Below are 27,740 nucleotides of genomic sequence, written 5' to 3' on the forward strand. Positions count from 1 at the left end.
TACAATGATTTCGTAAAGTATACTTATTTGCGATATTACATGTGTGCCCAAAAAATAATTAAATTTTAAATATACATATATATACACAGAGAGAATTTTCTCTTAGAATTTATCCCCTGAAAATCATGGTAATCGTGGGACAATATGATGTGGAAAGAATTTTATGAGAATTTCTCTGATTAATATTTATCAATAAAAATAATAATATCTATCGCAATAAAATATAAAATATGTTTGATTAATTTTACTATGCAGTTTAGTAAAATTAATCAAACATGTTTTATATTTTATTGTGATAAATATTAATCAGAGAAATTCTCATAAAATTCTTTCCATACCATATTGTCCCACGATTACCATGATTTTCAGGGTAAATTATAAGAGAAAATTCTCTCCGTGTATTTATCTTTTTTTAAAATATAAAAACTATCAACTCTGATGTGTTTTTCAATATAAAAACTTGCTTAATACTAAAAATATATAATAAAAAATTATAAATTAATTATAGACCATTTATAAATTATTATAAATATATAAGCGTTAAAAGTAAGAAATAGATAAACGATTCTGCTAGAGATGCTGGGCAGAATCTGACTGATGTAGGATGATGTAGAATATTAATTGTGACCTCGACACGCGTCTTGCTGCTCGTATAATTCTCGTATAATTCTTTATTGTCGAGGGGAGGATATTTTGCGCGTTGTACGAAAGTAAAAAAGAAAATCTCTCATCTTATTAAATGCTCGATTATATATCAAGAAGAAGTTTTGACGATTACAAACCTACGGATGAATCATGATCGATCGATGGCGTCAAGCAGCAAAAAGAAGCACAAACAATTTGTTTACAGTACCGCAAATGTGCGCAGTCTGTCGATCGAATTATAAGTTCGAGCGACGTCGTCGCCCGCGGGCTTCGAACATCGATTTGCAAACAATATTGTTTACTCCCGTAGTTTGTCGCTCCCGATTAGGGTTGGATTACACGCATGGCCATAGAAACCCCGATGTGCTCGTACAATTTACTGGAAATCTAGGTCGTCGTTAAAATACGTCGGGGAATACTCGACGTACCGTACGAAAATTCTATCTCGTTGAAAAATTCATCATAATATGTCAGCACATGATTTTGGATCTATGTCAGTGAACATCCGAAAGGCGCAAGAGAAGGAAATTTGAAAAAAAAATTATGCTCTAAAGTTTCGCGATGAGAAACTATCACTTTTCATTTTATAACCTTTGTAAGATTACATAAGATTATATATTATACAAACAGAAATAGTAGAACCTCTTATGTAGAGAATGTCTCCACTTATCTGTCGAATATTATATATTCAAACACAAATCTCAGATTCGTCACAAAATCATTCAAGATATACAAAACTTGAAAAAAGTCAAATTATTTCAGATTTATATAAGAATAATTTACGTTTATGCTAACTGAATGGCTAAAATGGGTATTAAATAAATTTATACTTAAATTTATGTAACTATTTTGCTTAGCATGCTAAATTTAATCATATGCTCTCTCCATGTTATTTTCTAACATTCAGAAAATGGGGTTTGTTTAATTAATCGGGAGCTAGAGCACAACTGCAAGTGAAAATGTCTTCCTTTCATTCTCTTGGTCTCTGCTTTCCCTCTTTCTTTAGAAACTTTTTTCGCTACCATTTATATTAACGGTGCTACAAGCTTCTCGCAAGATTGTGGGAGTCACACCCACGTAGAAAAGCACTTACTGCGAAGTGCTATTTTTTTTTATAGGGCGCTCGGATTCACATTGGAATTTCACGCAGCGCATGCGACGTTACACAGTCCAAAGTACGATGCAATATTTATTTTTTCTTTGCATACCTGAAATAGTACAGCAGTTTTTGCTGATCTAACAGATTCATCCATTTTGTCACGTAGCAGATTTTTACATTTTACAGCTACTCTTTAATTACTCTCTAATAATAATATATAACTAAATGATATATATTATATTAATATATAATATAATTAAATGTAGCTAGAAGTGTTAAAAGCTATATTTATTCATCTTAAAATATATTACGTAATTTTATTGACATAGTATACGCATATCGACAAAACATAATATTTTCGATTTCTATGTCTATTATTACACTAGTATAGACATATAAATTTTTGTCTGTTTGAAAAATAAGCATAACTTTAAATAATTTTTGATTCATGGATTGTGAAATAGCAAAAAAGAGCGAAAAGAAAATCGATAGAGTTCTTCGCGACAGACGAAGTCGACTCTTCCTCTCTGATTCTGGGATATAAAGTAGATGTAGACGTAGAAGAAGGGAAATTTCGAGAGCTTGACATAGACCGGGGCAACGATGTTGGTGGGCGACGAGAAAAGCGGAACAGGCGAAATATTAGTTTAAACAAGTAGAAAAGGGCGAAAAGAGGCCGACGTGGCGGAGCAAAGTGGAGACGGACAGCCGGAATCAGGCAACGTCGAGCGCGAAGTGATAGAAGGGGCACGACAGAAAAGCCGGAGAAGGCAGAGACGCAGTTATGAGACGCCGGGAAAGAGAGACGAACGGAGATTGTGATGTAACAAGCAGAGAGTATATAGCAGAGAGAAAAAAGATAAAGATGGTATACGTGTGTTTGCGTCGCGAGACGAGGAAGAACGACCTCGGCTCGCGAGATGGAGAAAAACAGAGATAGATAAGCGCATAGACGCAACGTTTGGATAGAAAGCGAAGGATATAATGCAGCAACTGTAGAATAAAAAAAGACGGCACAAAAGTATAATCCGGAACCCACAAAGGTGCTGGAAGAGAGATAGGAAGAGATAAAGATGTTCTCTTCTCATTAGAAGCCGAAAAGGACGAAGCGGAATTACGGAAGGAATAAGAAAAAACGTGAAAACGTGCGAGAGTGAAATAATGCGCGAAATTGCCGGTAGCCATAAAAAGATAAAGCTAAAAACTCAGAGAAGTCAAAGTAAAGGAAGTTAGAGGGGGAAGGACGGAAATCTCGGCGATTAAAAGGAGGACGTGGTAGCGAAAGCGGAAAGACTGGTTGTGCATACAGAAAGATAGATGCATGAGGAAAATTGACAGATACTCGAGGCACAAACGAGTAAAATGTACGGAGAATAGTGAGAATGTACGAACGTTTTTTTTATAAAAGAAAAAGGAAAAAAATATATATTTTTTTACAAAAAGCACATATTTGGAATAATGGAAATTAAATCACTTTGTTTTTTAACAATTGGTGTTAAAAAAAAAAATAAACAAACGAGAAGTATTTTCCGCTTAACTTTATACGTAATTTAAACTTTTATAAAATTTTAACTTCGGGCTTAATTGTATATTAAGACTTGTGATATATTGAAAGTTGAAATCGCAAAAGTTTCTACTGAAAAAATGTGTGGTAAACTTTGACCTATATAAAAGTTCAATTTTCGACGGAAAACATCGGTAAATATTGAGCGTAAAATCAACGTCAATATATGAATATATAAATATGAATATGAGATTGATAAATATATTATGTACTATATATATATACATATATATGACATGTGTTATTTTCCATTAGTTACAATTAGTGTCAATTGTATGACATCATTTTCGCTGGTCAATTAAGCTCTCCATCGTAAGACACTTTAATTGCGGTTCTGACAATAACAGTTGCTCTAGCTCTCATCCGTATTTAGAGAATTTTGATGTAACTCTAAGATTAATTACTATCATTTTCTTACGTAATAAAGACATTGACTGCGAGTCTTGACAATCCGTCAGTTTATTAAGCCTCATTAAATATTTTTTCGACGATAGGGAAAATGTCAGAAGCAGGAGAGGGCGGTAATTCTGATCTTGCGGAGCAGCAATATTCGGCGTAAAAAGGATAGGGTTCATGAAGAAAGATATTAGAAAGAAAAGAGAACGAGAGGTAGCTTTTTTCGCGTTTATCTTCCTCATACACGAAGAATTTGTATACGCACACGCGTACGTAAGTGGAACGAAATATGCAAAGACGATACACTTGTGCGTAAAAGGATTCTTCATGATGCTCCTAGCATACACGCGTTTGACGTTGCATGCAAATATACATATATATTTGTATGTATATGTATGTGTATATTGCATACGTTTGCATGAAACTTATACAAAGACTGCAATTACCATTCTATAATTAAGCGACGAGACAATCTTAATCTTCGTAACATTGTTACAGTTTCTGTTTGTGAATAACGTTGCATCACGTACACTCAGCATAATTGCGTAATCATTTTTCACTGAATAATTAGCCATCGTACAAGCAAAAATTTACTTGTGATAAAAGTAGTTACGTTTATGTAATTATTATAAAGATATTGTTATCGAAGCTGCATATTATATCATTTGCATTCGCTCGCACATTGATTGTCATGCAAAGTCAGCTAATTTTTATACAGATACCTTAGAGAGATCATTTTCCCTCACACGTTTTCTCTTTTTCGTGTGAGTAACTTGGATTACAGAGACCTTGAATTTATTTAGCTAAGGATATTTTCGGTTCCCACGTAAAATCTCGAGAATTACCAATCTCAAGAAAATTCGTACGACTGTGGAACCGTCACTTATCGAAAATTGGCTCGACCGATACAAGCTGTTCAGATTATTTCTTGGACTATATATATGCCCACACATACCCACATACACACACACATATACGCGCATAAATGTGCATAATACACGTGAATTTCCAAGCACGTATGCTACATACACCAACATCGAGGTATACCTCGGAGTACACGCGTGATCATCAAGATACACGTTTACATCCGGAAATCTGTCCAACACACGAATCCATTTATATATATATATATACCTGGATTTTACGTATGCACTAAATCCTATATATATATATATATATATTGCAGATACACGTAGGTCTTTTGCAATTTTGCCCAACATCTCCGCAGTACGAATGTTCAATCGCGCCAACCATATACACGTGTACATTCAATGTCGTGTATATTTTCATTTATCTCTCTCTATATTTATATATGTATATGTTTATCTACTTATGTTGTAAGGCTCTATGCGCAGGCACGTGTATGTACACATTCTCACGTTTATGTCCGCATATGTTTACGTCCACTCCTTCCATACAATTGAATACCAACTGTCCACACCCACGACTTATTTACTTATGAACTATTCATACGGTGTCTCAAAGATTCGTAACAATAATAAGGCGGTATTGAAATGTCGAAGACAATTTTTTTCCTTTAACAAAACCCGATCATTAATCGCGGAGTTATTTAACTTTGAAAAATTAAGAAGAGAATTTTAACGAGTTAAAAACTCCAGGTGAATAAGCGGAAACTTTTCTCTTTATTTTCTTTGGAACGGATTGTATACCAGGATCAAAGTCTTTGACGACTAATTCAAATGCATGCATTTTTTTCAACATAATTCTTAAATAATTTAATTTCCGTAATTTTCAATTTTAAATAAATATGAACGAAATTAAAAATCTCTCTCTGATCGACATATAAGAATCAAATCAGAGGCGAATGCCTCTACACGCTTTCGTTATATAAATTTTTCAAGATACCTTGTATGCGACCCAAGTCCACACACATGCATCTTGATAGCTGGGGCAGCTATGCACGCATGCTTCATGTATGTATGTACATACATACATACATGCATGCAAGATACATACACAGAGCCACGCCGCCGCGTAAAAGAGCGCGCGCACGCACAGTCAGTCCTCTTCCTCTCTAGTAGAATACTCTGGCGAGTCACCCGCGCCTCTTCGGCAGTCTGCGTGCGTCCACGCTCGGTACGTCGTCGTGATCACGTTTGCGCGCTCTTGCGCACACGCGCGCATATGTGTGTTCGTGTATGCGTCTTGTTTATTAGATCAGAAGAAGCCAGTCCGCAGAGTGACGCACACGAGGCACACTGGTGACACGGCAGTGAAAACCTTGGCTTTGCTCGAGGTGTAACGCGAGGAACAAACACGTTTCCTCTTTCGCTCGAGTTCTCCACCCTTTTTTTCCCTCTTTTCACCCTCGCAACAGACGTCTAACGATGTCTCCCCAAACGAGCGAACTGTCTGTCTGCGGGACCAGACGTTCCGGCCGGAAGTGAGCGTCCGCGACGTACAGTCTCGCTTGGATAACGGAAGTTGAAGCGCGTCGCGTTTGACGCTGAACTCGCGAATAATTTTTGGCACCCCACGACGTGAAACGCGTAAGAAAAAATAATTGACCTTGGCAAGTCTCAAGAGCCATCGCGATTGACAAGTGTGCAAATTTCTCTCTCGTATTCAGCTGCGAGTTTCGCAAGTAAAATTATTTCATGGTTTATTCAAATTAGGGGATGTTGATGCATTGCTCCGATATGCGCGCCCGTGGGGATTCTCTCTCTCTCTCTCTCTGTATATTCCGTACAAAACTCGTATAATAAATACATACATTCGCGTAATCTAATATAAATTAGATATCTCGTGTGCGAGAATTAAAATTGGAATCAAAGGAAAAAATGCAATTAACGCAACGAATATCGTTAAATTCGAACCGGATAATATTTACGATGAGAAAAATGTCAGAGTTGACTCGACGCAAAATGCTTCGCGTTTTAAATGTCTCATCGCTATAAAATATGTACCGTACACGCACACACAGGCATGTTTATGCAGCTTGAATATTGAGAGTACGATTTTATATCAATAACAGATACGATGTTAAGTCCAAGCTTGGTTCTTGAGAGAAAGAGAGAAACCGGAGAGAATATTCTTTGGAATATTTTCCAAGTCCGGAGGAGATATCATAACCGTTCGCGAATAAGAGGAATTTTCTGCTAAAAGCAAACACAGTGGTAGATTCGTCACGTTTCTGCGCGGAGATTTATACTGTTCACGTGTATACATATCGAAAATGTGCACACGTTCCGCATCGAGAATATCGCTCCTACATACACGCGACCAATAAACCCATCTATATTATCCTCCGATATATGTTTCCGTTGTATTAATTCTCATTTCAATTGCACGCTACGAGAAAGATATCGCGTTAAAAGACAATAATGTGACATGAAGTTTTCATGCTTCAATTATTTTTATTCTGGCGAGGATAAAAGAAAGATTAATAAAAAGGGAGAGATTTAAAATCTCCCCTCTGTTTAATGTTCCTCGCATTTCATCATTTGTATTCATTATATTAATTGTAACAATCATATTAATTTTGCAAATATACTCGAGTCAATTAAAGACACTCGTATTTGAAATGATGATTTACTTTTCTAAATTATCGTATTTTAGCGAAAATTTATATATATTTATTTCCAATTAGATCCAATAATTTATATATTTTTACCAGTGGATTACGAAGAATTTCAACGCTGTAATAATTTTAATTTGATTTACATATCGCGAAGAAACATAATAATCCCAAGATAAAGTAATCGCTTTTTATCTGTCGTGTCAAGTGTTGAACGGTATTGAATAATCTCAGTAGCGTCAGTCCTTTTATATTATGTCGCGGCCGATCACGTAGCAAGCGGATCAGGTTGTAATTAAAGAAACCAATCGTATCCGATTGAACTTGATCGGATCCCCATTGCGACAACGTGCCGAAGATTCATTTATCGCCACGACGGTCTCGTGTCAGCAGTTTCTGCCGCGTCGTTGAACGCTCGACACGAAGCCGTCGGCTGATTGCGCGATCGCATGTGCTTCCGCTCTGACCTCTGATTTTCCTCGTTTCTCAAGCTTCCAAGTTCGACGCAAGTCCAAGGGATCAGTTCGCGTTCCGAAGGATTTCGCAATTCCCCTGAGAGAGGTTGCGGCTCCGGCGCAGGAACTCCAAAGAGGAGAGGAACAAAAGGAGCCATCGTCGCCGCGGGAAGAGACCAAGGAAGATACAAAGGAGCCTCGCGATTATGGACAGACACCTTCACGGGAGAAACAATCACCTTTGGATGAATTAGTCTGTAGACACGAAGAGGACAATCTGATCTGCAAGGAGCATTCCTTGGAATATCAGAGCCAGACGCTCGAGAGCCAATCGGATCACCTGTTCCACGAGGTGATAACTTCCTCGTTAGAGGACTTATTGAAGACAGTTCCCGAGAGCTGGACCCGCGAGGTCTACGAAGAGAGCCTCGACGAGGTCGAGCATAGCTTCAAGGAGACCCAGTACTCGCCTAAGGAGAAACGCGACGTTCAGACGCAGACTGTGCAGGAGTCGAAGGGCACACAGTGCAGCCCCGAGCAGAGTTACGAGATAACGAGTCCCGGTGACGGAGAACCACCCAGCATCAGCCCTTTCCACGTCAGCCGCAAATACTTTCAAAGTCCGAAACGGGAAGTGCAGACGCAGACTCAGGGCGAGAACAAGAGTGTCCAGTGTTCGTTGGACGAGTTGGGTGATCTCGCGATCGCCGCCGCGAGCAGCCCTACCAGATCGGATCAGACGCAGGAGTCGAAAAGCGTCCAGTGCGTCCCGGAGGACTTTTCCGCGAGATCGTCCGACAGATCGAGATCCTCCTCTCGAGAAGACGTCTTGCGCAGTCCGCGACGCGAGGTCGAGGTACAGACCTATCAAGAGTCGAAGGCGGTTCAATGCAGCGACGACGAGCTGCTCGAGGCTGATCAGGCGAGCACCAGCGATCGTCCAGAACGCGCGCATAGCAGACCGGCTAGCTCGACGTCGAGAAAGACCGAGAGCTCGCCCTCGTCGAGTTCAAGTTCACCGCGCAAGTTTCCGACAGTCGTCTTCGTGGAGGGCAAAGGGGACATGACTGTCACGCACAGGGAGCACGATGGCGACGTCACCTGGTCGAAGCACTGGGGCCCCGAAAGACTGGTGGAGATATACAGGGAGCCGAAGACCAGCTTAGGACTCAGCATTGTTGGCGGAAAGGTAGGGTATAGTTTAATATTTAATAGGATATAGTTTAATATTTAATATCGCGACACTCATCTGACGATGTCATTTTTTTCACAATAAAATTTGGTAAAGGGAGAACATAGATTCATCCTTACGAGATATTAAATATCTAATAAAATATATTAATAATATAATATTATATTATATTATAAATATATTAATAAAATAATATATATTACATTTTAAATTAGACTCTCGGTTAACGTTTTCTAATTATGTTAATTGTAATTCATTACTTTCATCTCCAGCCAGATCGCTGAATCGATTTATTAGTTTGAATTATTGCGCTCGCGCTATTACGAGTACAAGGTTTTGGTCTCGGATTTACAACGAACGAGTATTACACACACACACACACACATGCATACGCACATATACACACACGTGTAGTTGGAAAATTTATTTTTATAAATTCCAGTGATTCGATCGATTGCGGATAATCTTGAATTATTGGCCAATTCTCACGCGTGCTCGTGTCGGGGCACAATTTTTCATATCTCTTTTATTAGCACGCACGAATATAGCTGAGAATATGGACGAGAGTTGGTTCGCCAATATTGCCGCGGCATTTTATAGCTCGCCTTTAAAATTGGGAATGTTACGACGGCTATCGGGACATTTGGGCAGAGTTTGGCAAAGTAGGTCGAACCCTACTGAAAGCCCGTTAGGCGAAAACAGATGGATCCCTATTTGGCGCACACCGGCTGACTTGTGACCTAATAATTCAGATACCCGGCAATTAATGTCAGGTCTTAACTAAAACCGATACGATAATGTTCGGGTAACTTTGGGGTACCGTCAGGTGTTTCACGGATTTAATTGCGATTCCGCGAATAACTTCGTCTCGCGCGAGGCGAGCTTAAAAGCTCTTATTAATCGGGAATATTGGGAATATAGTATGTCGCTCGGCGAAAATTTAATCGATGGACTCTTTATCGATATACATACATCGAATTGCGCTAATGTCGTCCCGCGATTCACATATCGTATGCGCGACATTGCATCGGTGGAAGTGCACTAACGTGCCGGATACACTTTCCCGACATTAAGCCGACAAGACGACATAATAGGATCATCGGCTTTGGTTTTGGCGACCTCTCCCCTTTCCCCCTCCCCCTCTCCTGTTGTCTCGAAAGCTCTTCGGGATTACATTTCAGACAAGCCGTCGTCGGAATATAGCGCGTTATTTGGATAATGTAACTCTGTGTATCCCGTTAAATCGCATAATTATTTTGCTGCTCCGGTTACAGATAATTGATATTATACACGCGCACGCGATTATAATTCATCGATAGATAATGCAACAATCGCAGAGGAAGAACTCGCTGCTAATTAAATACCGATACGTTTGTTTCTCTCTACTCGGCGAGGAATGCAATCGATGTATCCAACGTGCACGGCTGAATTGTGATGTTGAATAATTGCATTAATTCGATTAACGCTTGTTGACGATGCGGCGATAAAGCAATGAGAGATTAATGAGTATAAATGACCGGGGGGGAAATTGAAACGGGGGGAGAATATCTCGGATCGGAAATCATGGGGAGCTCTGTCTTAAATACCGGTGCTCGCCGATGATGAAAACGTCATCCCTACAGTTAACGAAGTCCAGAGTCGGTTGACGCTTGCGAAACAGATTCCTGATTAGATTTAACTGCGCTTAATCTGTGTGAATCACTACCAATCACCAGGCTCTGTTTACCGGGACATTTAAACGACGATCGATTTCTCGTTTCAGGTCAATCTGCACAACGGCAGCTCCAGTAAGTCCCAGAATATATGCGGGATATTCATAAAAAATGTGCTGCCAAACAGCCCGGCCGGTAGAACCGGCGGTCTCAAGGTAACCCGGCTTTTCTTCGCGAAACCCTTTGCCCATCAATCGCGAAAACATTTCTCCACCCTTTATCCGACTCGTTTTTCTCTTATCCGGGCGATAAAGTCGCGCGATAAGTCCCGCGATAAAAAAATATAATAAAGCGAAAATTGCGATTATCGTGACATTTCGCGGTTGAGATTTTATCATGTCGACAATATATATGCTCTGATTTGTAAATTATCAATATTTTAATTTTATAATTATTTTTTGTAACTATTAGCTTGCATATTTATATGGCGTTCCGTCATTTTCGAATTAAGCGGAATTAAGACTCAACGGCCTACGATTGTGTGCCATGAGATCGTCCCGTGCTCGGATTTAATTTGCCCTCTCACATACGTGCTTTCAGATCGGAGATAGAATAATTGAGGTGGATGGCGTGGATCTGCGACACAGTACGCATGAGCGTGCGGTGGAAGTTATACAGGCTGCCGGAAATCCTGTCTGCCTCCTGGTCCAGTCTTTGGTGCATCTGGTGAGATTTTGATCACGACCAGGAATATCGAATAATATTTTCGTCTGTATGTCCGCCTTCTCGGGTTCGAGAATCTATCGATCAAAACTAATTGACGTCGCGAAATGAAAAAAAAAAAAAAAAAAAAAAAAAAAAAAATGTTATTCTCTACAACCACGTTCATTATATATGTATATACAAATATTTCTATATTTCCTGTTGTATTATACGTATTTATTTTTTCCATTGCACTTGACTTTGAATTGTCCGTAACGATGACAAATCTCATGATCTATATAAAGAATCGAAGGCGAGATACATAAATCGTTCGTTTCGCGTGAAGACAACAATGGCGAAAATTTTTTTTCCTTACGAGAAAGACGGCTAACGGAAATAAATTCTCCTTTTACGAACGTTGCCTATCACGATTCCGCGCGGTTCGCGTTATATACTTATTAGAACTAATTGTAAAGCTTTATCCTGGCTCGTGAAAAAGCATCTACATTCCTGAGGGAAATAAATTTACAACGTGCAGCGTAAATCCTTTACGACCGTTGAAATTTATGACATTGCTTTATTCTAGCATCTCTTGTACATTTACACGCCGTTTTATAGTTTGCAACTTTTCATCTAATCTTTTTCTTTTTTTATGTTCAGTAATCTGCAAAGTAATTTAAAATACGATCGCGATCTAAATATATGTGTGTGTTTTATCGGGAGAAGTAACACTAATATTTTCAAGCAATCAAATAATTAATAAATCTAATATTAACTGACAATAATAAGTGATAAAAAAATAATGACTTTTGTCAAATTACATAACTTATACACTCCGGTCAAATCTCCCGAAAATCTCTGTAACAAGTGTATGATAATATCAAAAGTTTGAAATGCGCAAATTTAAACAAACTCCTGTAATTTAACAATTTACAATTAATACTTCTCATACTTCACTTTAACCTACATATTAATTATTATATAACATTCTGCTCGCATTTAACGCGCGGAACAATGTATGCGCGAATGAAAAGCCACATTGCGCTTTAACGAGGTCACCATTATAAATCTCTCTCTCTCTTCCTCTCTGCGCACTGTTGAACTAACTCGATTCGCTAGGTGCAAAAGTTTTACCTCGCAATTAAGCTCGTATAAACGATCGATTCCGGTACGTTACCGCCGTTCGTCGTGGTCCCGTGCGAGGACGAAATTGAACTCCGTAATGTCACCGAATTGCGACAGCAACCTTCGCCGTTCTACTTCTCGGCAAAGCGTCGCCGATAGACGCATTACGCGAAATTGGATGCAGGCGATACACTTGCGCTGCAAGTGCGCGATACGATATATGTATAGAGAGAACATGGGAAACTTTGCATGGGGGCACATGTAGGGAGGCGAACGATTCCTTCGATCGACGCGACTTTTATTATCGCTCCTACGGGGAATTTTATCTAGTCAATCGCGCGAATCTTTACGACGTCGAGTGTTGTTGAAAACGCACGCACGGTTCGAAAGAGCTTTTACCGGGAAGAAGAAAATTCTTCGATATTTCTCTTATATTGAATCCTAAGCTCGGATTCGCGCTCGAAGTAACTTTACGTTGTTGGCGTCGATATAGATTTGACGTCCACATTTTTCCGATTGTATTACGACTGTATGCATTCTCTCGGTACAGAGATGCGAGATATGCGTGAACGCAGATTTTGCTCTCGTGGTGGATGATAAACTCGGTAGGGTATTTGAAGAGTTTCTCAGACTCGGTCGCGTAATCTCTCGACGATAACATTTATTTACGTATATCTGTTTTGACTGCAACAACTTTTTTCGAGCATCTAGTGCAGAGGAATTAAAAATTTCGATACACATGTTCGAGCGAACTGACGAGACTTGTAATTTCCTGCTCGTGGATAGTCTCGATCAACAGCCGCGCTATTTTCAGCCCTACTGAAGAGCACGACCTATTTTTTTTGATGCGTCAAAATTAGTTTGAAATAAAGCGGCATTTTTTTTTCTTTATTCGTACTATTAAACTGCCGCTACGATATAGGTGTCAAGTGTGACATCTATTTGTCGTAACCACTGCGGTTTGGTTACAATTGGCCTCTGAAACTGCATCAACTTCCTCCAATTTCAATCGAGCGCATTCTCTCGAAACCATCGATGCAGGGAGAATGGCAATGTCGAGACATACATACACGCTCGTGAACGACAGAATTGAGAAATGAGGAAGAGCGAAAAAGACAGATGATGAAAGAGAGAAAGGAGTGAGGGAGAGAGAGTATGAAAAGAGCCATTATCGGTAACAGCTCTTGTACGCGTACGATGCACCGGGGTCGAACTTTCCAATAAATCTCTATGATGAGGGATGGTGAGGGGCAGAGTGTCACAAGCGAAAGAGAGAGAGAGGGAGACGATGGAGATATGCAAAGTTAGGAGAGATGAGGGGTGGGAAGATGATAGTGTAAAGACGCGTTCAGACAATGTCGGCGAGCCATCGATTACATCACAAGACGAAAGTGTTCTCTTCGTCATCGATTAATTTGAATAACCGAGTAACGATATAATTTCACACTTGCTACCGATGACAATTGTATCATTTCAAAAATTTGTACACCATTTTTTTCTATTTATAAAACTCTGTTACAAAAATACTGTTCCTAAATTAATAGAGTGTGTAACAACATTGAGATGACAATCTTAATCAAATGATTCGTGTGTATCTTTCGATACATTAATCACTCCCGTGTTTGTCGATGTATTTTGAGATTTAATCGTCAAAACGAGTATACGAAAAAAAACCTGTTTCCAATTGTCACTTTCTCAACTGAACGCACCTTTATTGGGACAGGGGGTAGACCTAAGCGAAGAGAGAAGGGTCGCGTTCGCCACCACAATCAGAATGTCAGAGGGGGCTGACGCGGTTCGCCGGAAAAGAGAGTGGTTCACGTTTCGTTGCGATCGAGTGAGCTCATCATCGACACCATGGACCATCGACGAGCTCACCTTCCCTTTCCCTCCCATCCCCCTGTCTGCCTCCCCCTCGGATGTACCGATGCGCCCCCGTATGAACAACGCCATCCCCCGTTTCTCCGCCCCCGTTATCGCTCTCGCGTGCAACAACTTCAGTTTCGTGCACGAAACCGCCCGGTCGACGGCCAGTGTTCATCCGATGTCACTCGGCTCGGATTATCACGAGGCTGCGCGATGCACCGATTCTTCGGACGCAAATGCGTCACCTTCGTCGTACGTTTTATCACGCGGAGAAGCGAACCGGAATCTCACTCGTTTTTTTTATTTTTTTTATATTTTTTTATTTTTATTTCTTTTTTTAGTTTTCATAATCCGTCGAACTCTTAACTCTCGTCGGCGCACCTTCGCGTGGGATCGCGCGACGCGCAACTGGTGCATCGCATCGACATTTGTGCATCCACGCGAGTGTAACGTGCGTTCTTCTTCCTCGAACTGTAAACCGTATCATAAACCCGGGGTTATTTTGGTTTACGATATAGATAAACGTGAGCGTGTGCTGCTGGAAGATGGGGCCTTGAGATTAAATGTTAAGTAATACCGAGAAGCTACCACGAGAAAGCAAATAGATATATATATATATATATATATATATATTTTGTATACGCTATCTTTGATTAATTAAACTGTGAAGAACCGGCACGAGAATTTCGAGATCGATAATATTTCGCGCTGTGCGCGTCCGACGAGAGTTAAAGGCTGATGAATTTCAGTTTGATCTGGTGGTTTACGCATTGCTGTATTTAGCTTCAATTATCGCCATGTGATATCGCATAGAGCCTTCTTTAATAGCGCATGTTTAATGTCAAACAACACAAGAAGGAAATTAATCAGCAAACATTAACTGTGTGACTGAATTATTTACATCGTCATGAAGAAACGAATACGTGTCGCATCATTTGACAGCTGGATATCATCGATATATCCGCACATATATTTTTATACATCTGATAAAAAATTATGTCACATTATTTAATTTAATCTAGTTTGCATCGAATTTCGATTTTATCGAAAACAGAAGCAATGTTTCTCATTTCCTCTATATCTATCCCGTGGAATGTGCAGCAAGCCTCGTTCGTATATTTGAATCGATTACTTCGAAAAGTGATAAAAATGCATATATAAATATAAGAGACATATAAATAAGTTTTATAGTCGATATTTCACAGATGTTTACATCGATCATCTCGCGTATAATCATACAGCATTTTTTATCAGTATAATACTATAATTATTTATATCGTAAGATATTAAATCATAATCTCTTTTCGAAATGATCGATTTCCTACTTCGATTATATACTCCTGCAAAGAGAAACGGAGAGAAGAATATAGAAGAAGAAATCGAGAGAATCTGAAATACACGTTCGTTTTACGCGTTACGGAATTAAACTCGTTCAATTGCAGTTACTTTGGCAACAATTCAAGACATTCAGCAAATATTTCCGTTGTACTAATTCATTCTGACCGGTTTATCCAGACGTCCTGCGCAGTTTACGTCGTTGCTAAAATAAGTATAGATCTTCGAAACAATTCTATGCGTGTGGAAAAGTATCCGCACCATAAATTTTCCTCTCTCTTTCGCTCTTTACTTCTTCAATTTCCTCTCTCTTTTTGTGTCAAGAAATTCACTGTCGCCGTATAAGTGTCTCCACACTGGGCTGTCGGTCCTAGAATATAATAGCTCGTAAACTGCTTAATGTCGTCCAGCATCTTTTCCATCATGTTCTATTTTACGATTGAAATTTTAAACGAGAACTCTGCATAATATATAAATTTAAATATAAATTTTACTCGTCTCGCGTTTTATTACTGCTTTATTTGTTCGATGAATAAAATTAATGACATTTAACTGTTTGAAAGATATGTTTCAATTTGTGTGCAACTCTGTATGCAATTCTGTATATATGTATATATGTATATATATATATATATATATATATATGTATGTATATATAATATTAATACAATTTTATACGTAGTATCAATATCGGAAATTGAACGTAATAAACAGAGTTTAAACGTTATTGAATTTAACGTTAAATTGGGACGAGTTTAAGCTGGCTTGCGTGCATAGGATTTTCGAGCGGAAGAGAGAATCTTGAAATTGTTGCAGAGCCCGGAGCACGGCAGTGCCGTTCAAGAGGAAAGAGATACCAAAGCCCGGAGGCAGACTGTCAAGAGTCATACGTCGCCGTCTTCCGGCCTCAGCCCTGGAACGCCGACAGCCTCCTTTCGCCGTAAACCACCGCCGGTTTCGCCGGCGAGATCCATCACACCAGAAGTGATACAGGTCGGTTTCCTCATATATCTTTTCGGTCCGAAATTTTTAATCCTCGAATTTTACTCGCACGTAAACAATAATAATAATCATTGCAATTACACGTAATTATAACGAAAATATTCCTATTATTATTATTATGCATTATAAATAATAATTAAAATTTTCAAAGATATAACCTTTAATGGATGACTGCCTCTGTTATATTATATTTTGCATAAATGCTGAAGAATCGACTGCAACAATTTATAGCAAATAACTGTTCCAATCAATTTAAAGAAATGTTGTTTGCGTCGCACGATTCGTTTCTTCAATCTGGTTTCCGCGAATGCGTCGAACATGAGGGACAAATACAATTGCTGCACTAATTGGTAAATGGGAAAAGGCCGGGGCGGAGGAGAAAAGAGGGAAGTTTCACGCGCCGGGAGACTTGCGAGGTTCCGCGCTAATTAATTTCTTTAATTGAGTCAGCGGACGATAGTTTTTTTCTTCGCACGATGGCAAAATGTATTTTTATCATAATTTAATGAATGCAGGTAGCGCGATTACGACGATAATCACTTATTACATGTGCGAGCGTTTTAAGCGCAGCTCAGTAATTAATCCACGCGGTTTGCCAATATTTATTTCACATAGATTTACGTATTTTGATATTTGCATTTAATTTCTAAGGGGATTGCATCGTTACAGTTTATATCATCTTCGCGAGAGTATTGCAATATTTTACTAATATAAAGAAATTTCCCTGTTTTTCTCAAAATATCTATTTGTTGCGTAGCCAGGACTTGAGGACGGCGACGCTCAAAGCAGCTCGCGCGGAGACTCCCAAAGACAAAGTTCGAGAAATTCAGATGGCTCAACTTCCAGTTCACGAAGGTATGATTTTTTGTAGGGAAATTTTATCTTACTCCTTTTATTTTAAATTTTCTCCCGATCTTTCCGAATCACAAAAGATCTTTCATCGTGCCGCAGATCCTCCATGAAGAAGTCAATTCGAAAAACCGCCCCTTCGCCCCCGGTGAACCCCCCGAGTATCCTTCGTGAGGTCAGCGAGGAACGGGAGGACCATACCGTCTCCACCGCGGAACCCGCCGCGAAGCCCAAGTATTCCTCGGACGAAAGCTCGGACGAGGACGAGGAGGACACACGCATGCTGGAGGGCAATGTCTACACGAAAAGCGGCATCGAGGTAACTGAACGTACCGATAGGCTCTCTCGATTCGCAAAGACGATGATGTAACGCGCTATAAAAAAACATGGCTTGACTTAGATTTCAAGAAAAAGCGCCGGAAACGTGAAGCGCACGAAGCCGGAGATCGATGCGGATCCGGAAGAAGAGGACGAGTTCGGCTATACGACCCGTGAGTACGATTTGTGCTAAATAGCATTCGAGGGAATCGCGATCGCGAGGGAAACAATTGAGAGAATTGTGGTATTTATATACTATTTGCGTCACATACGAAATCAATATTCATTCTATACGATCATACTGTCGGTTGCGTGGCGGTCGCTGATAATGGTAGCAAAATTCAATTTTACTGCATCTCCGATTATCCATCTACATACTGCGAGAGGGATCGTTTTAATCACGAGCACACGAAATCCGACGAAGCGTGCATTAGATTGGATTTACATTGGCCGACACGTCATGTTCATTGATTGATATTATTATACGTATTATACGTGTCGTATGAAAATGCTTTTTTTTAATCTTGCAGAGAAGATACAGAAGAAGTATCAGAACCTAGGACATAAAGTGCTCATGGTCACCCTCGACAAGGACAGGCGGGGATTGGGTGTCTCTCTGGCCGGACATAAGGACAGAAACCGAATGGCGGTGTTTATCTGCGGCCTCAATCCGAAGGGTGCAGCTTATAAAAACGGCGGGCTCCTCATCGGCGACGAGATATTAGAGGTAGGTATCTCTTACTCTTTTCTTCCCGCTTTTACGACTCGCCATTTACGACCGCGGTTCTCTATATGACGGTACGCCGGGCTGTTTAACTTTCGTTTCACGAGTTGTTTAGTTTATCTGTATTACTGCCCGTAAAACAATAACATTAACGTTTATATTTGAGATATACACGTATTGTATTTAAAATAAGTGAAGCTAAAGTAAGTTTAAAATAATGTAGAGATATTATACTTTAAATAAAATAATTAAGATAGAGAGAAATTAGAGTGCTATATATTTTAGCATTTAATTAAAATATTTAGGGTTTTCTTCAAATATATATATCTAGCTAGAAATTATTAACGTTTCGATTTTTATTAAGTATCGTTAAATAGATTCAATTAAAAAATTTATACCTTTCTATAAAAGGCATCTTATTAACATTGTTGTCGCTTTTCCGCGATGCTGATTGGCTGTCTCAATTCGCGTTGTGCGTTATATTCATAGCATCGAGCAGCTGTCATCACGAGAGTTAGCAGTTTGACAGTTTGTCCAAAATAAAATTAAATAAAACAATAAATTGTTTTAAACACTATGTTATAATACTTTAAACTCGAGTAATATTTTTGACAGTTATCAGCTGATTTCTGTCAAAAAATATTAATCGCGAATAAAGTATTATAAAATATTATTATTTTAAGTATAATAATATGTTGTAAATAATATGTTATAATATATACTTATAGTATATACTTTGTCCGCGATTAATATTTTTTGACAGAAATCAGCTGATAACTGTCAAAAATATGAATCAAATTTTAAGTGTTAAAACATATTTGTTAAAATATATTATTTTATTTTATTTTATTTTGGACAAACTGTCAAACTGCTAACCTTTGCGATGACAGCCTCTCGATGCTATGAATATAACGCACAACGCAAATCGAGGCAGCTAATCAACATCGCGAAAAAGAGGCAACAATACTTGCGAGAATCAACTTAATTAACATGTTTTTTTTTTTTAAGAAAGAGAAGAGACTACACAAGCCTAACGCGCGCCATTTATTATTATTTTAATTTTTATAACATAATATTATTTTAAAATTTAATTCGCAAATTAACACTTTAATCAGCTGATGTATGTCAAAAATATTAATAAAGCGTTAATTTGTTAATTAAATTTTAAAATAATAATATGTTAAAAATATTAAAATAATATGTTATAATGCCTTATCTACGAATAATATTTTTTGATAGAAATCAGCTGATAACTGTCAAAAATTTGAATCGAGTTTAAAGAATTATAACATTATTTAAAACATATTATTATTTTAATTTTTATAACATATTATTATTTTAAAATTCAATTAGCAAATTAACGCTTTAATCAGTTGATTTCTGTGAAAAAATATAAATCAAGTTTAAACAAACTTTATATAAAAATATTCTTTTTTATATAAAATCAAGGAATGGCTTGTGTTGTTCTAGTAAATTAAAAAAAGCATGTGAGAAACAAAATAATCCGTATGCGAAAATGTGTAGCCTTACTTTCTATCATACTTCATTTTTTGTCTCTTTATCGCTCGCGTACAATGATCAAAAAAACTTTACATGTTTTTGTCAACTTAAATTTCGCAATTTGCCGTGACATTTTTGCAACAGGCTTCATCTCGTCGCGTGTGTCGATACAAATGACGAAAACAAAAACATAAAAAAAGACTTTATTTTCAATTCCATTTAGGTGAACGGTTGCGTGTTGCAAGGACGGTGTCATTTGAACGCGTCCGCTCTCATCAAAGGCATACCCGGCACTCGCTTCAAGATCATCGTTTATCGGTGAGACATAAGTGCTTTTTCCGTGATGTATAACGCGTGACGTAGACGACATGTATAACAAAATTCATTAAAACTATAAACGGATTTCGCCTGTCCCGCTTGTAGAAGATCGAAGGCTGTCGATGACATCGCCGTAAAGCCGATAGTTCAATTTCCACCAACCTTGGATGACGTAAGTCAGTTTGCACCGTTTATCTTTTATCTTGTCATCTTTCTCGAGATAATGCAAGACAAGTTGCAATTTTCGTCGAATAACGAGTAGTCGGGAAGCGATTAATGCCGGATAATACAATTTACGTTCATCGCGCAATTAAACAACGTCTACGAAATGCTGCGGAATTATTTCAGTAAACGTAATAAAAGATCGTGACATGATTTCTAGAAATAACAATGTTGCTACAAATATCAAGTGTTCATCAATGTATTTATATAATACGAGGTATTGGATAAATCACAATTGATGTAGAGACCTTCGGAAAAATTTCTTGCCTTTTTCGTGATATCTTATACGGGAAAAACAATTACACCTTCTAAGATTCACATCGAAGAAATTATTGATAACATTTTTTTTTAATCTTGAAACTCTTAAATTTCTGTCGAGATATTTGACTTTCGCATGGAGATACGATACTACATACTTATTATGATAGATAGTAACATCGTTGTTAACTTTCACCGATTTCTCGAAATAGCAAGATCGTGAAAATATGTCGACTACTTCGATCCAACACGATCATAATTTCAATTGCAATTAATTAGTAGAAAATAACAGTGTATCTGAATCGCTCCGACTCTGGCTCGCTTGATTTAAATATACAGGATACGCCGCAAACGACGATGTAACTGCGATAATGCATGCGTCGTAAAAAGCGCATATCACATTGCTGTGACGTGATGATGTTATTATTTTTCAGAACTTTATAAGCTTCAATAAGTACAAGGGAGTCCGTGAGGTGCAAATAAAGAAGGCGAGTATTTATAATTACGCGTAGCACTGATTGCATCGATCCAATATATTTCGTTCGACGTATCGAGTATTTTTTAATACTAACCGTCGACTCTGTTGTTCGTAGAGTCCGTATGGTCTAGGCATAATGATTATCGAGGGGAAACATCTGGCCGTGGGACAGGGTATCTTCGTATCTGATATTCAAGACGGCAGTGCCGCAGAACAGGTAATTTTCCACTCGTACGAGCGTCTCCGGAGTCCCATTCTAACTCGAAACTCTTTACAATATTGCAGGCTGGATTGAAAATGGGCGACATGATCCTGGCCGTTAATCTGGATAGTTTAATAGGACGCACGTACGATGAGGTTTGTATTTTTTTTTTCTCTTCTACAAGCAAAGAATTGTTCGATCTATCTAGCTGATTAAGCTATATGCTTATTTCATTGATATTCTTTTCGTTTCTTTAGGCTACGGAGTTATTGAAGAAGGCGCAGGGCGTCGTTGTACTAACGGTTTGTAATCCTAATGAGAATAAAGTAGAACAGAAAGAGAAGGATAAGACTAAACTTGGAGCTGAAACTGGTGATACTGCGCAAAAGACACCACAGAAGAGTGCACCGAGTGAGTTTAATGACGCGATATATTAAATTTTCATGTTTAATCAACTGGTTTATGGAAACTCTCGTAATTACGCACATTTACATTATAAAATTACGATCTGTCTTCATATTCTATTTTCTGTTATATCAGCAACTGCCAAAGAAGCGGAGAAACCGGCGCAATCTGAGAAAATCAAGCACGATCCGAAGACCTGTCAGATACTGGTCGGGCAAGAAGTGACGATAGAGTTTCAGAAGGAAAAGGATCAGGTCGTAGGTATCGTCATCGCCGGAGGTTCTGATACTCTCTGGGTGAGCACATATTCGATAATCTTTTTTAAAATCTAGTATTTTATCTTTCAACGTTGATATATAATTTTGCATTATTATTAATTTAATATATAATCGTCTTAATTGTGAAACATTTAAACATACATTAAATGTAACGATAGAGATATTGATGTATTAATTTTATGCATCAATAAATATTGATACTAATTAATGCAGTAACTTGATATCGTTAATGTATGCATAATGTTTTTTTTTTTTTTCTAGAACGGGGTGTTCGTTCTGGACGTATTTCCCGAAGGCGCGGCCGGGAAGGACGGTCGGTTGCAACTCGGCGATCAGATTCTCAGTATAGGCAACGAGAGTTTCAAGCAGATAGAGTCCCACAAAGCTCGCGAAGCGATGTTGAAGCTTACTTCCGGGACTGTACGTATGACACTTGTACTCCTACGAATAATCATTCTCCTCTCTTAACGGAGAAAATATGAAAGAGAAAACTAGCGTCAGCTATTTCTAATATTTTCTTAGCGAATTTTCTCCTTGAATTGATCGAGCGAACGCGATGCCCATTGTTTACGCTCGATTCGTTCGTTTGCAGATCACGATGACGGTATTACGCCACGAGAAACCGACCGAGGAATACGAGGTCGAGATACAGAAGAAGAGCGGTAGAGGTGCGGGTATCTGTTTCGCCGCGTTTAGGAGCGGCAAGGGAGCTTACGTGACGGAGCTGGTATGTGATCTCGTTTTTCCTCGATTCTATCATTATATACGAGCGACATTGTCATGTAATCGCGTTCTAACGTCGACTACTTTTGTCTCTGCAGATGCCAGGCGGTCAGGCCATCGAAACTGGCAAGATCTGCAAGGGCGATCATCTTATAACGATCAGCGGATTGGACGTGCGCGATGTTTCCATCGACGACATCGCCTTTCACCTGAAGATATCCAATCCGCTGCAGCTGAAGCTAGCTAGGTATAAATCCGCCAAACAATGACAGGTAAGATTAACGCGTCATTTTCTCAATAACTGATCAGCTGATCTGAAATTATCAAGCGACGAACGATCTCTAATTTGAATCGATTCAAGAGCCAAGAAGGTGTGACGATGTAGACAGCAGCGTTAATAATAAAGTTAAGCGAAATTATCTTTCAGGGTTCTGCGGGCGGAACTCTTAACGCGTGTCCCGACGTACGAAGAAGCATCTACAGACACCGTGGATTCTAGTGTGATATATATAGGTAAAAAAATAATGAAAATGTCTTAATAACCATAAGTACCTTTGTTACGGAAGCCGCGTGCAAAATCACGCGACTCACTCTATTAGTTACACGCCCAGCGTTGCCAATCGATCTTGCCGTTCGAACTCGCGTGCAACACGAGAAGTGAAAAATGGAACGAGAGCTGAGTGATATAAACACGGTAAAGCGCGGCGACACACATAACGCATGTGCATCATTTCGATGAAACGGAGAATTTTGAGGGCATCAATCGTCGTCGTGCGCGATTGTCAGATAGCCGATTAAATTTTCGTCACCGCGGGTTGATCGAATTTGTGTAAACGATTCCGTCTGCCGATGCTCGTGCTCGTGCAAATATAGCTCCGATATACAACATCTTATCGTCTTATATGTATATATACATATAGATTTATATGTATGTATATATCATACACACTGTTATAATTATATATCGCGAGGTAATCACGTTATCATCGATAATGATGAGGAGAATTTCGCGTAAGACAGGCGTATAAATCGATAATAATAATCTCGACGAGTCTATATATATATCAAGGGAACTATCGTTCAGATCTCTATTCTCTTCACTTTGGAGAGATACGACGTCGCTCTCCTTGTATCTTCATACAAAACCGAACTCGCTTGTATGTTTCGTACTACAACTTATATACTTAAGGCAAGCAAATAGTAGAGGCGATTAATAGCGCGCGTTTTTTTCAGATATATCTGTTTAATATATTTCTTTTCGTTTCTTTTTTTTTAAGATAAGACTCTAGTCTCGCCCGCGAAGATCGGCGGTTTCTCGCCTTAATTATCGCTTTCGCTCGCGTCACGATTGCTCTCATTGTCAAGGCTGACGTAACGTTATATATATTGTGTCGCATACTGTATTTTTTTCAATATTAATAAGCCAAGCGCGAAAAAACGATGTACGAGCTACGTCAAAAAATATACGCGCAGTGTTAAGAAAACTTCGATATATATCTGATTATATATATATATATATATTCTCGTTAAAAATATTTTCTCATTTATCCAAGAATTTCGCGTAGAATAAGATGCACCGTCGGCCACATCCGTTTAATAAAATCGGTAGATAGATAACAATTTTGTAACACACATGTAGCTTAATTTATAATATATTAAGATTAGAAACGGAATACGCGATATATAAAATAGTGACATAAAATATATATATTAGGATAATTCTACCCGTGATTTCTTAAGTCTTAAACGCGATAGGACGTGTAACTTTGACGCATCTAAGCGCGCAGGATATCATTGGCGACTCGTACATCGTATATATCGTGTATATTTATCGCTAATAAGATAGAAAGAATATATACCGCCTAAAAATTTATAGAGATAATAAGAGATAACGAGGAGAAATCTCTCCCCTTTTCGCGCGCTAACAAGCCTGACAAGAGTCAAAGGGAGCAGTCGCGTCGAACGTTGAGCGAGATCACTAGTTAAGTGGTGACTTCGGTGGCGCGCGAGATCATCCCCGCGTGATCTCGTTGTAGCGTAATATTATATAATCGCGAGACGTTTGCCAACACCAACGGATGGCGGATCATTCCGAAGTGTTCAAGCGTTTTTTCTTTATGCTCTGATGTTTGTCAAGTCACGACGGGTGACGGCGTCGCAAAGCTGGACTGGCTTGTTGAATACACATAGTTAAATTAAATCTATATAATATATACATAACTAGTCCTTATAAATATTATATATTAATACGGAGATTTTCAGAGTGAAGAAGAGGAAAAACCAAGCGAAAAAAAAAGAGAAATTATACGCGAAAACATAGAGATATATATATAAATAATATAGAATCTATAATAGGAATCGTGAAACACGTGTTTATTTATCGAATCGTTCGTATTTCTCATCGCATGAATGATTGCACGTTCTCGTGGAACGTTTTGCATTTGAATTTCGCATAGTTTATCGTAGCGAGATGTTAATAAAAACGTCGATCCTGTCTCGGGCGACGCGCCAATGTCTCGAAGATGAGTATCATCAGTAAAATTGTTAGTCTACGGTTATTATTATTATTATTATTGCATAGTATATAGTATATTGTAACGCGTTATATAGAAGAATATTTTAATTATTCTATATATTATAAGATGTGTTATTGTATACTGAAATTTGAATTTTCAGAAAGCAGAGAAAAATAGAGCGAAACTTAATGTAAGCACGACGTTGAAAATCGAAGCGAACAGTATTTGGATCATTATTGATGGAAAAAATATGATTAGGTAAAGATGCGTGTAGCAAACTTTTTATCTTGTCTCTTCAAATTTATTTTACTGCTTCTCTCTCTTTTTCTTTCTCTTTATATTTTTTTATATTTATTTCTTTCTCTTTTATAAAAAAATTATTAATTTACTCTTTTTAAACTATACTGATGCTTTCTAATTTGCATTCGTTATCGCAAGCTTACGTTTAAATTTATTATATTTTTTTTGAGTTTTTGTTAACATAAAAAAGATTCGTTGAAGCTTCTAATTTATTTGCACAGTTATCTTATTTTAAAATTTTATTAAATTCATTAGAATGTGGCCGATAAATTATGTAATGCTACAAAAATGTCTTGGCACCCGACAATCGCTCGGATTATCGTCGCTCGTGCCTCTATCGACGCATTTTTAGGATTGTACGCATAGGGATGCGTTAAATGGGGAAAAAAAATGAAGTTCTGAATATCCAGAAAACTCTGGTCCTGTCGTACATTTCCCGTCGTTGGGTTTAAAGTTGCGTCTCTCGATCGTTACTTTGAAAAAACATTCAGTATCAGATTGCTGACAGAGCGAAATCCAATATCTATCCCCCAGAATGTACAGAGTTACGTTACAAGGGAGATTAACGGGAAACTCTTGCCTTCGCTGGAAACACACGATTGTTGGGAAAAAGATCGCATCGATTATATACGATCGATCTAATATGATGCGTGCGAGTCTTTCAGTCAGTGGGAAATAATTCGAAACAATTGATTGAATTTGATTGAAACGATTCCACAGTCGCGATTATGTTCTTCAGCTGTTCATCGCGGGAAAATGTTCGAGGAATTTTTCTCGCGATCGTATAATTTAATCTGACCTCTATTATAAATTGCGATTAATGTATCTCGCGAGACGCAACTTTCAAGTCGAAGACGGTTCAAATCGCGGACTATAATCTCTGTCCTTCATATAGTTACAGTTCTGTTCTACATATACATGATATAATTGTACGATTATTGATAACATTACATATACGAGCGTGCGATTGTAAAATGGCTCGCGAAAGAAATGAATCGCAGATCGCCCATTGTGATCGAATGGGACCTAAACGTAAGAAAGTGAATAAAAGATATCTCATTATTCTCTCACTCTTTTACCGTGGAGATCTCAAACAAAATTAATTAATAAGCTGACGCCACTTTACAACCAACGACTCACAATTATTATCCTGATTATTGTTATTATGATTATTACAGTCATGATCATCGTAGCGCGGCACTACTGAGAGTAAGGAAGAAACTGATTATTATAGAACAAGAATAAAGTGTCACCGAGATATATTAAAAGCATTAATTGCAACGTTGTAGTAAATGACATTTGTTATTATTGCATAAATAATCCCTTTACGCCACTTTTACTCATTACTTAATGAGCGATATGATATATGTGATATTAATCCCAAGGTAAGTAACATTCCTATTAAAATTTCTATGAGAAAGATGTTTGTCGTAGTGTTTTTTTAAAGCATTATTTTTAAGCATACATAAATTTATTAGTTCACGTATAGATATATTTCGCGATGTATAATAAAAAATTATTTTTAGCTGTTTAAATATTTTCGGACGACATAAGTAACGAACATGTATAAAAATGTAATTTATACATAATATTCAAAGCGGATTCACAATTTATGCGTGACGTATTTTTATTTTATTCGCCAAAATTTGATTCCGCGACCACCGAGGGAATAATCGAGGTGAATTCGCGTCGAATTGTTTTGGAATAAATGATTTCGCGACGCGCATTGTTTGCGTCGTTTGAAATCCAAATTTGTCGATACGAGATGCTACACATCGAAACGATCGTTTGGTCGCCGATTTCGTGAACGGCGCGAAATCTCTCGCGGCGCCATACGCATCTCGCGCTTTTTTTTCGGTTAATTAATCGCGGTTCTCGCTAAGCCGCTAAGCGCGCTCGTAACCCACTTCCGTCGCGCCGATAAACGATTTCTTTGGTCCACTTAGAAGGCGTTCGCGAAATAAAAAGAAGAGCGACGAGTGAAATAGACCCCTCGCCGCGTGTCCACATGCGTGACATCGGCATCTCGCTTGTGCAGACACACGTCGAGATGCGTATAATTAATTAACATCGCGCGC

The 27,740-nt window shown here is 38.3% G+C and overlaps 1 protein-coding gene across 5 annotated transcripts in view; it reads left to right on the plus strand.

Moving 5' to 3' along the window:
- Positions 1-26,955, plus strand: part of LOC145937677 (multiple PDZ domain protein) — a 95,200-nt gene extending 68,245 nt beyond the window's left edge. For 3 of the 5 annotated variants that reach the window (XM_083040887.1, XM_083040885.1, XM_083040888.1), the window contains 19 exons: positions 7,734-8,886; positions 10,652-10,756; positions 11,142-11,267; positions 16,386-16,562; positions 17,329-17,426; positions 17,523-17,739; positions 17,821-17,911; positions 18,269-18,465; positions 20,186-20,280; positions 20,386-20,452; positions 21,195-21,248; positions 21,354-21,455; positions 21,524-21,595; positions 21,698-21,851; positions 21,981-22,141; positions 22,385-22,543; positions 22,716-22,850; positions 22,945-23,118; positions 23,274-26,955. In XM_083040887.1, the coding sequence (XP_082897013.1) occupies positions 7,734-8,886; positions 10,652-10,756; positions 11,142-11,267; positions 16,386-16,562; positions 17,329-17,426; positions 17,523-17,739; positions 17,821-17,911; positions 18,269-18,465; positions 20,186-20,280; positions 20,386-20,452; positions 21,195-21,248; positions 21,354-21,455; positions 21,524-21,595; positions 21,698-21,851; positions 21,981-22,141; positions 22,385-22,543; positions 22,716-22,850; positions 22,945-23,115 (3,334 nt within the window). In that variant the 3' untranslated portion in view covers positions 23,116-23,118; positions 23,274-26,955. The remainder of the gene's footprint in view (positions 1-7,733; positions 8,887-10,651; positions 10,757-11,141; positions 11,268-16,385; positions 16,563-17,328; positions 17,427-17,522; positions 17,740-17,820; positions 17,912-18,268; positions 18,466-20,185; positions 20,281-20,385; positions 20,453-21,194; positions 21,249-21,353; positions 21,456-21,523; positions 21,596-21,697; positions 21,852-21,980; positions 22,142-22,384; positions 22,544-22,715; positions 22,851-22,944; positions 23,119-23,273) is intronic. The other 2 variants (XR_014425605.1, XM_083040886.1) reach the window with 2 other exon arrangements.
- Positions 26,956-27,740: the final 785 nt, after the last annotated feature.

This window comes from Prenolepis imparis, unplaced genomic scaffold, assembly GCF_030444845.1.
Source record: "Prenolepis imparis isolate NDT839.2.m4 unplaced genomic scaffold, iyPreImpa1.0 SCAF_6, whole genome shotgun sequence".
NCBI classification, from domain to species: Eukaryota; Metazoa; Arthropoda; class Insecta; order Hymenoptera; family Formicidae; genus Prenolepis; species Prenolepis imparis.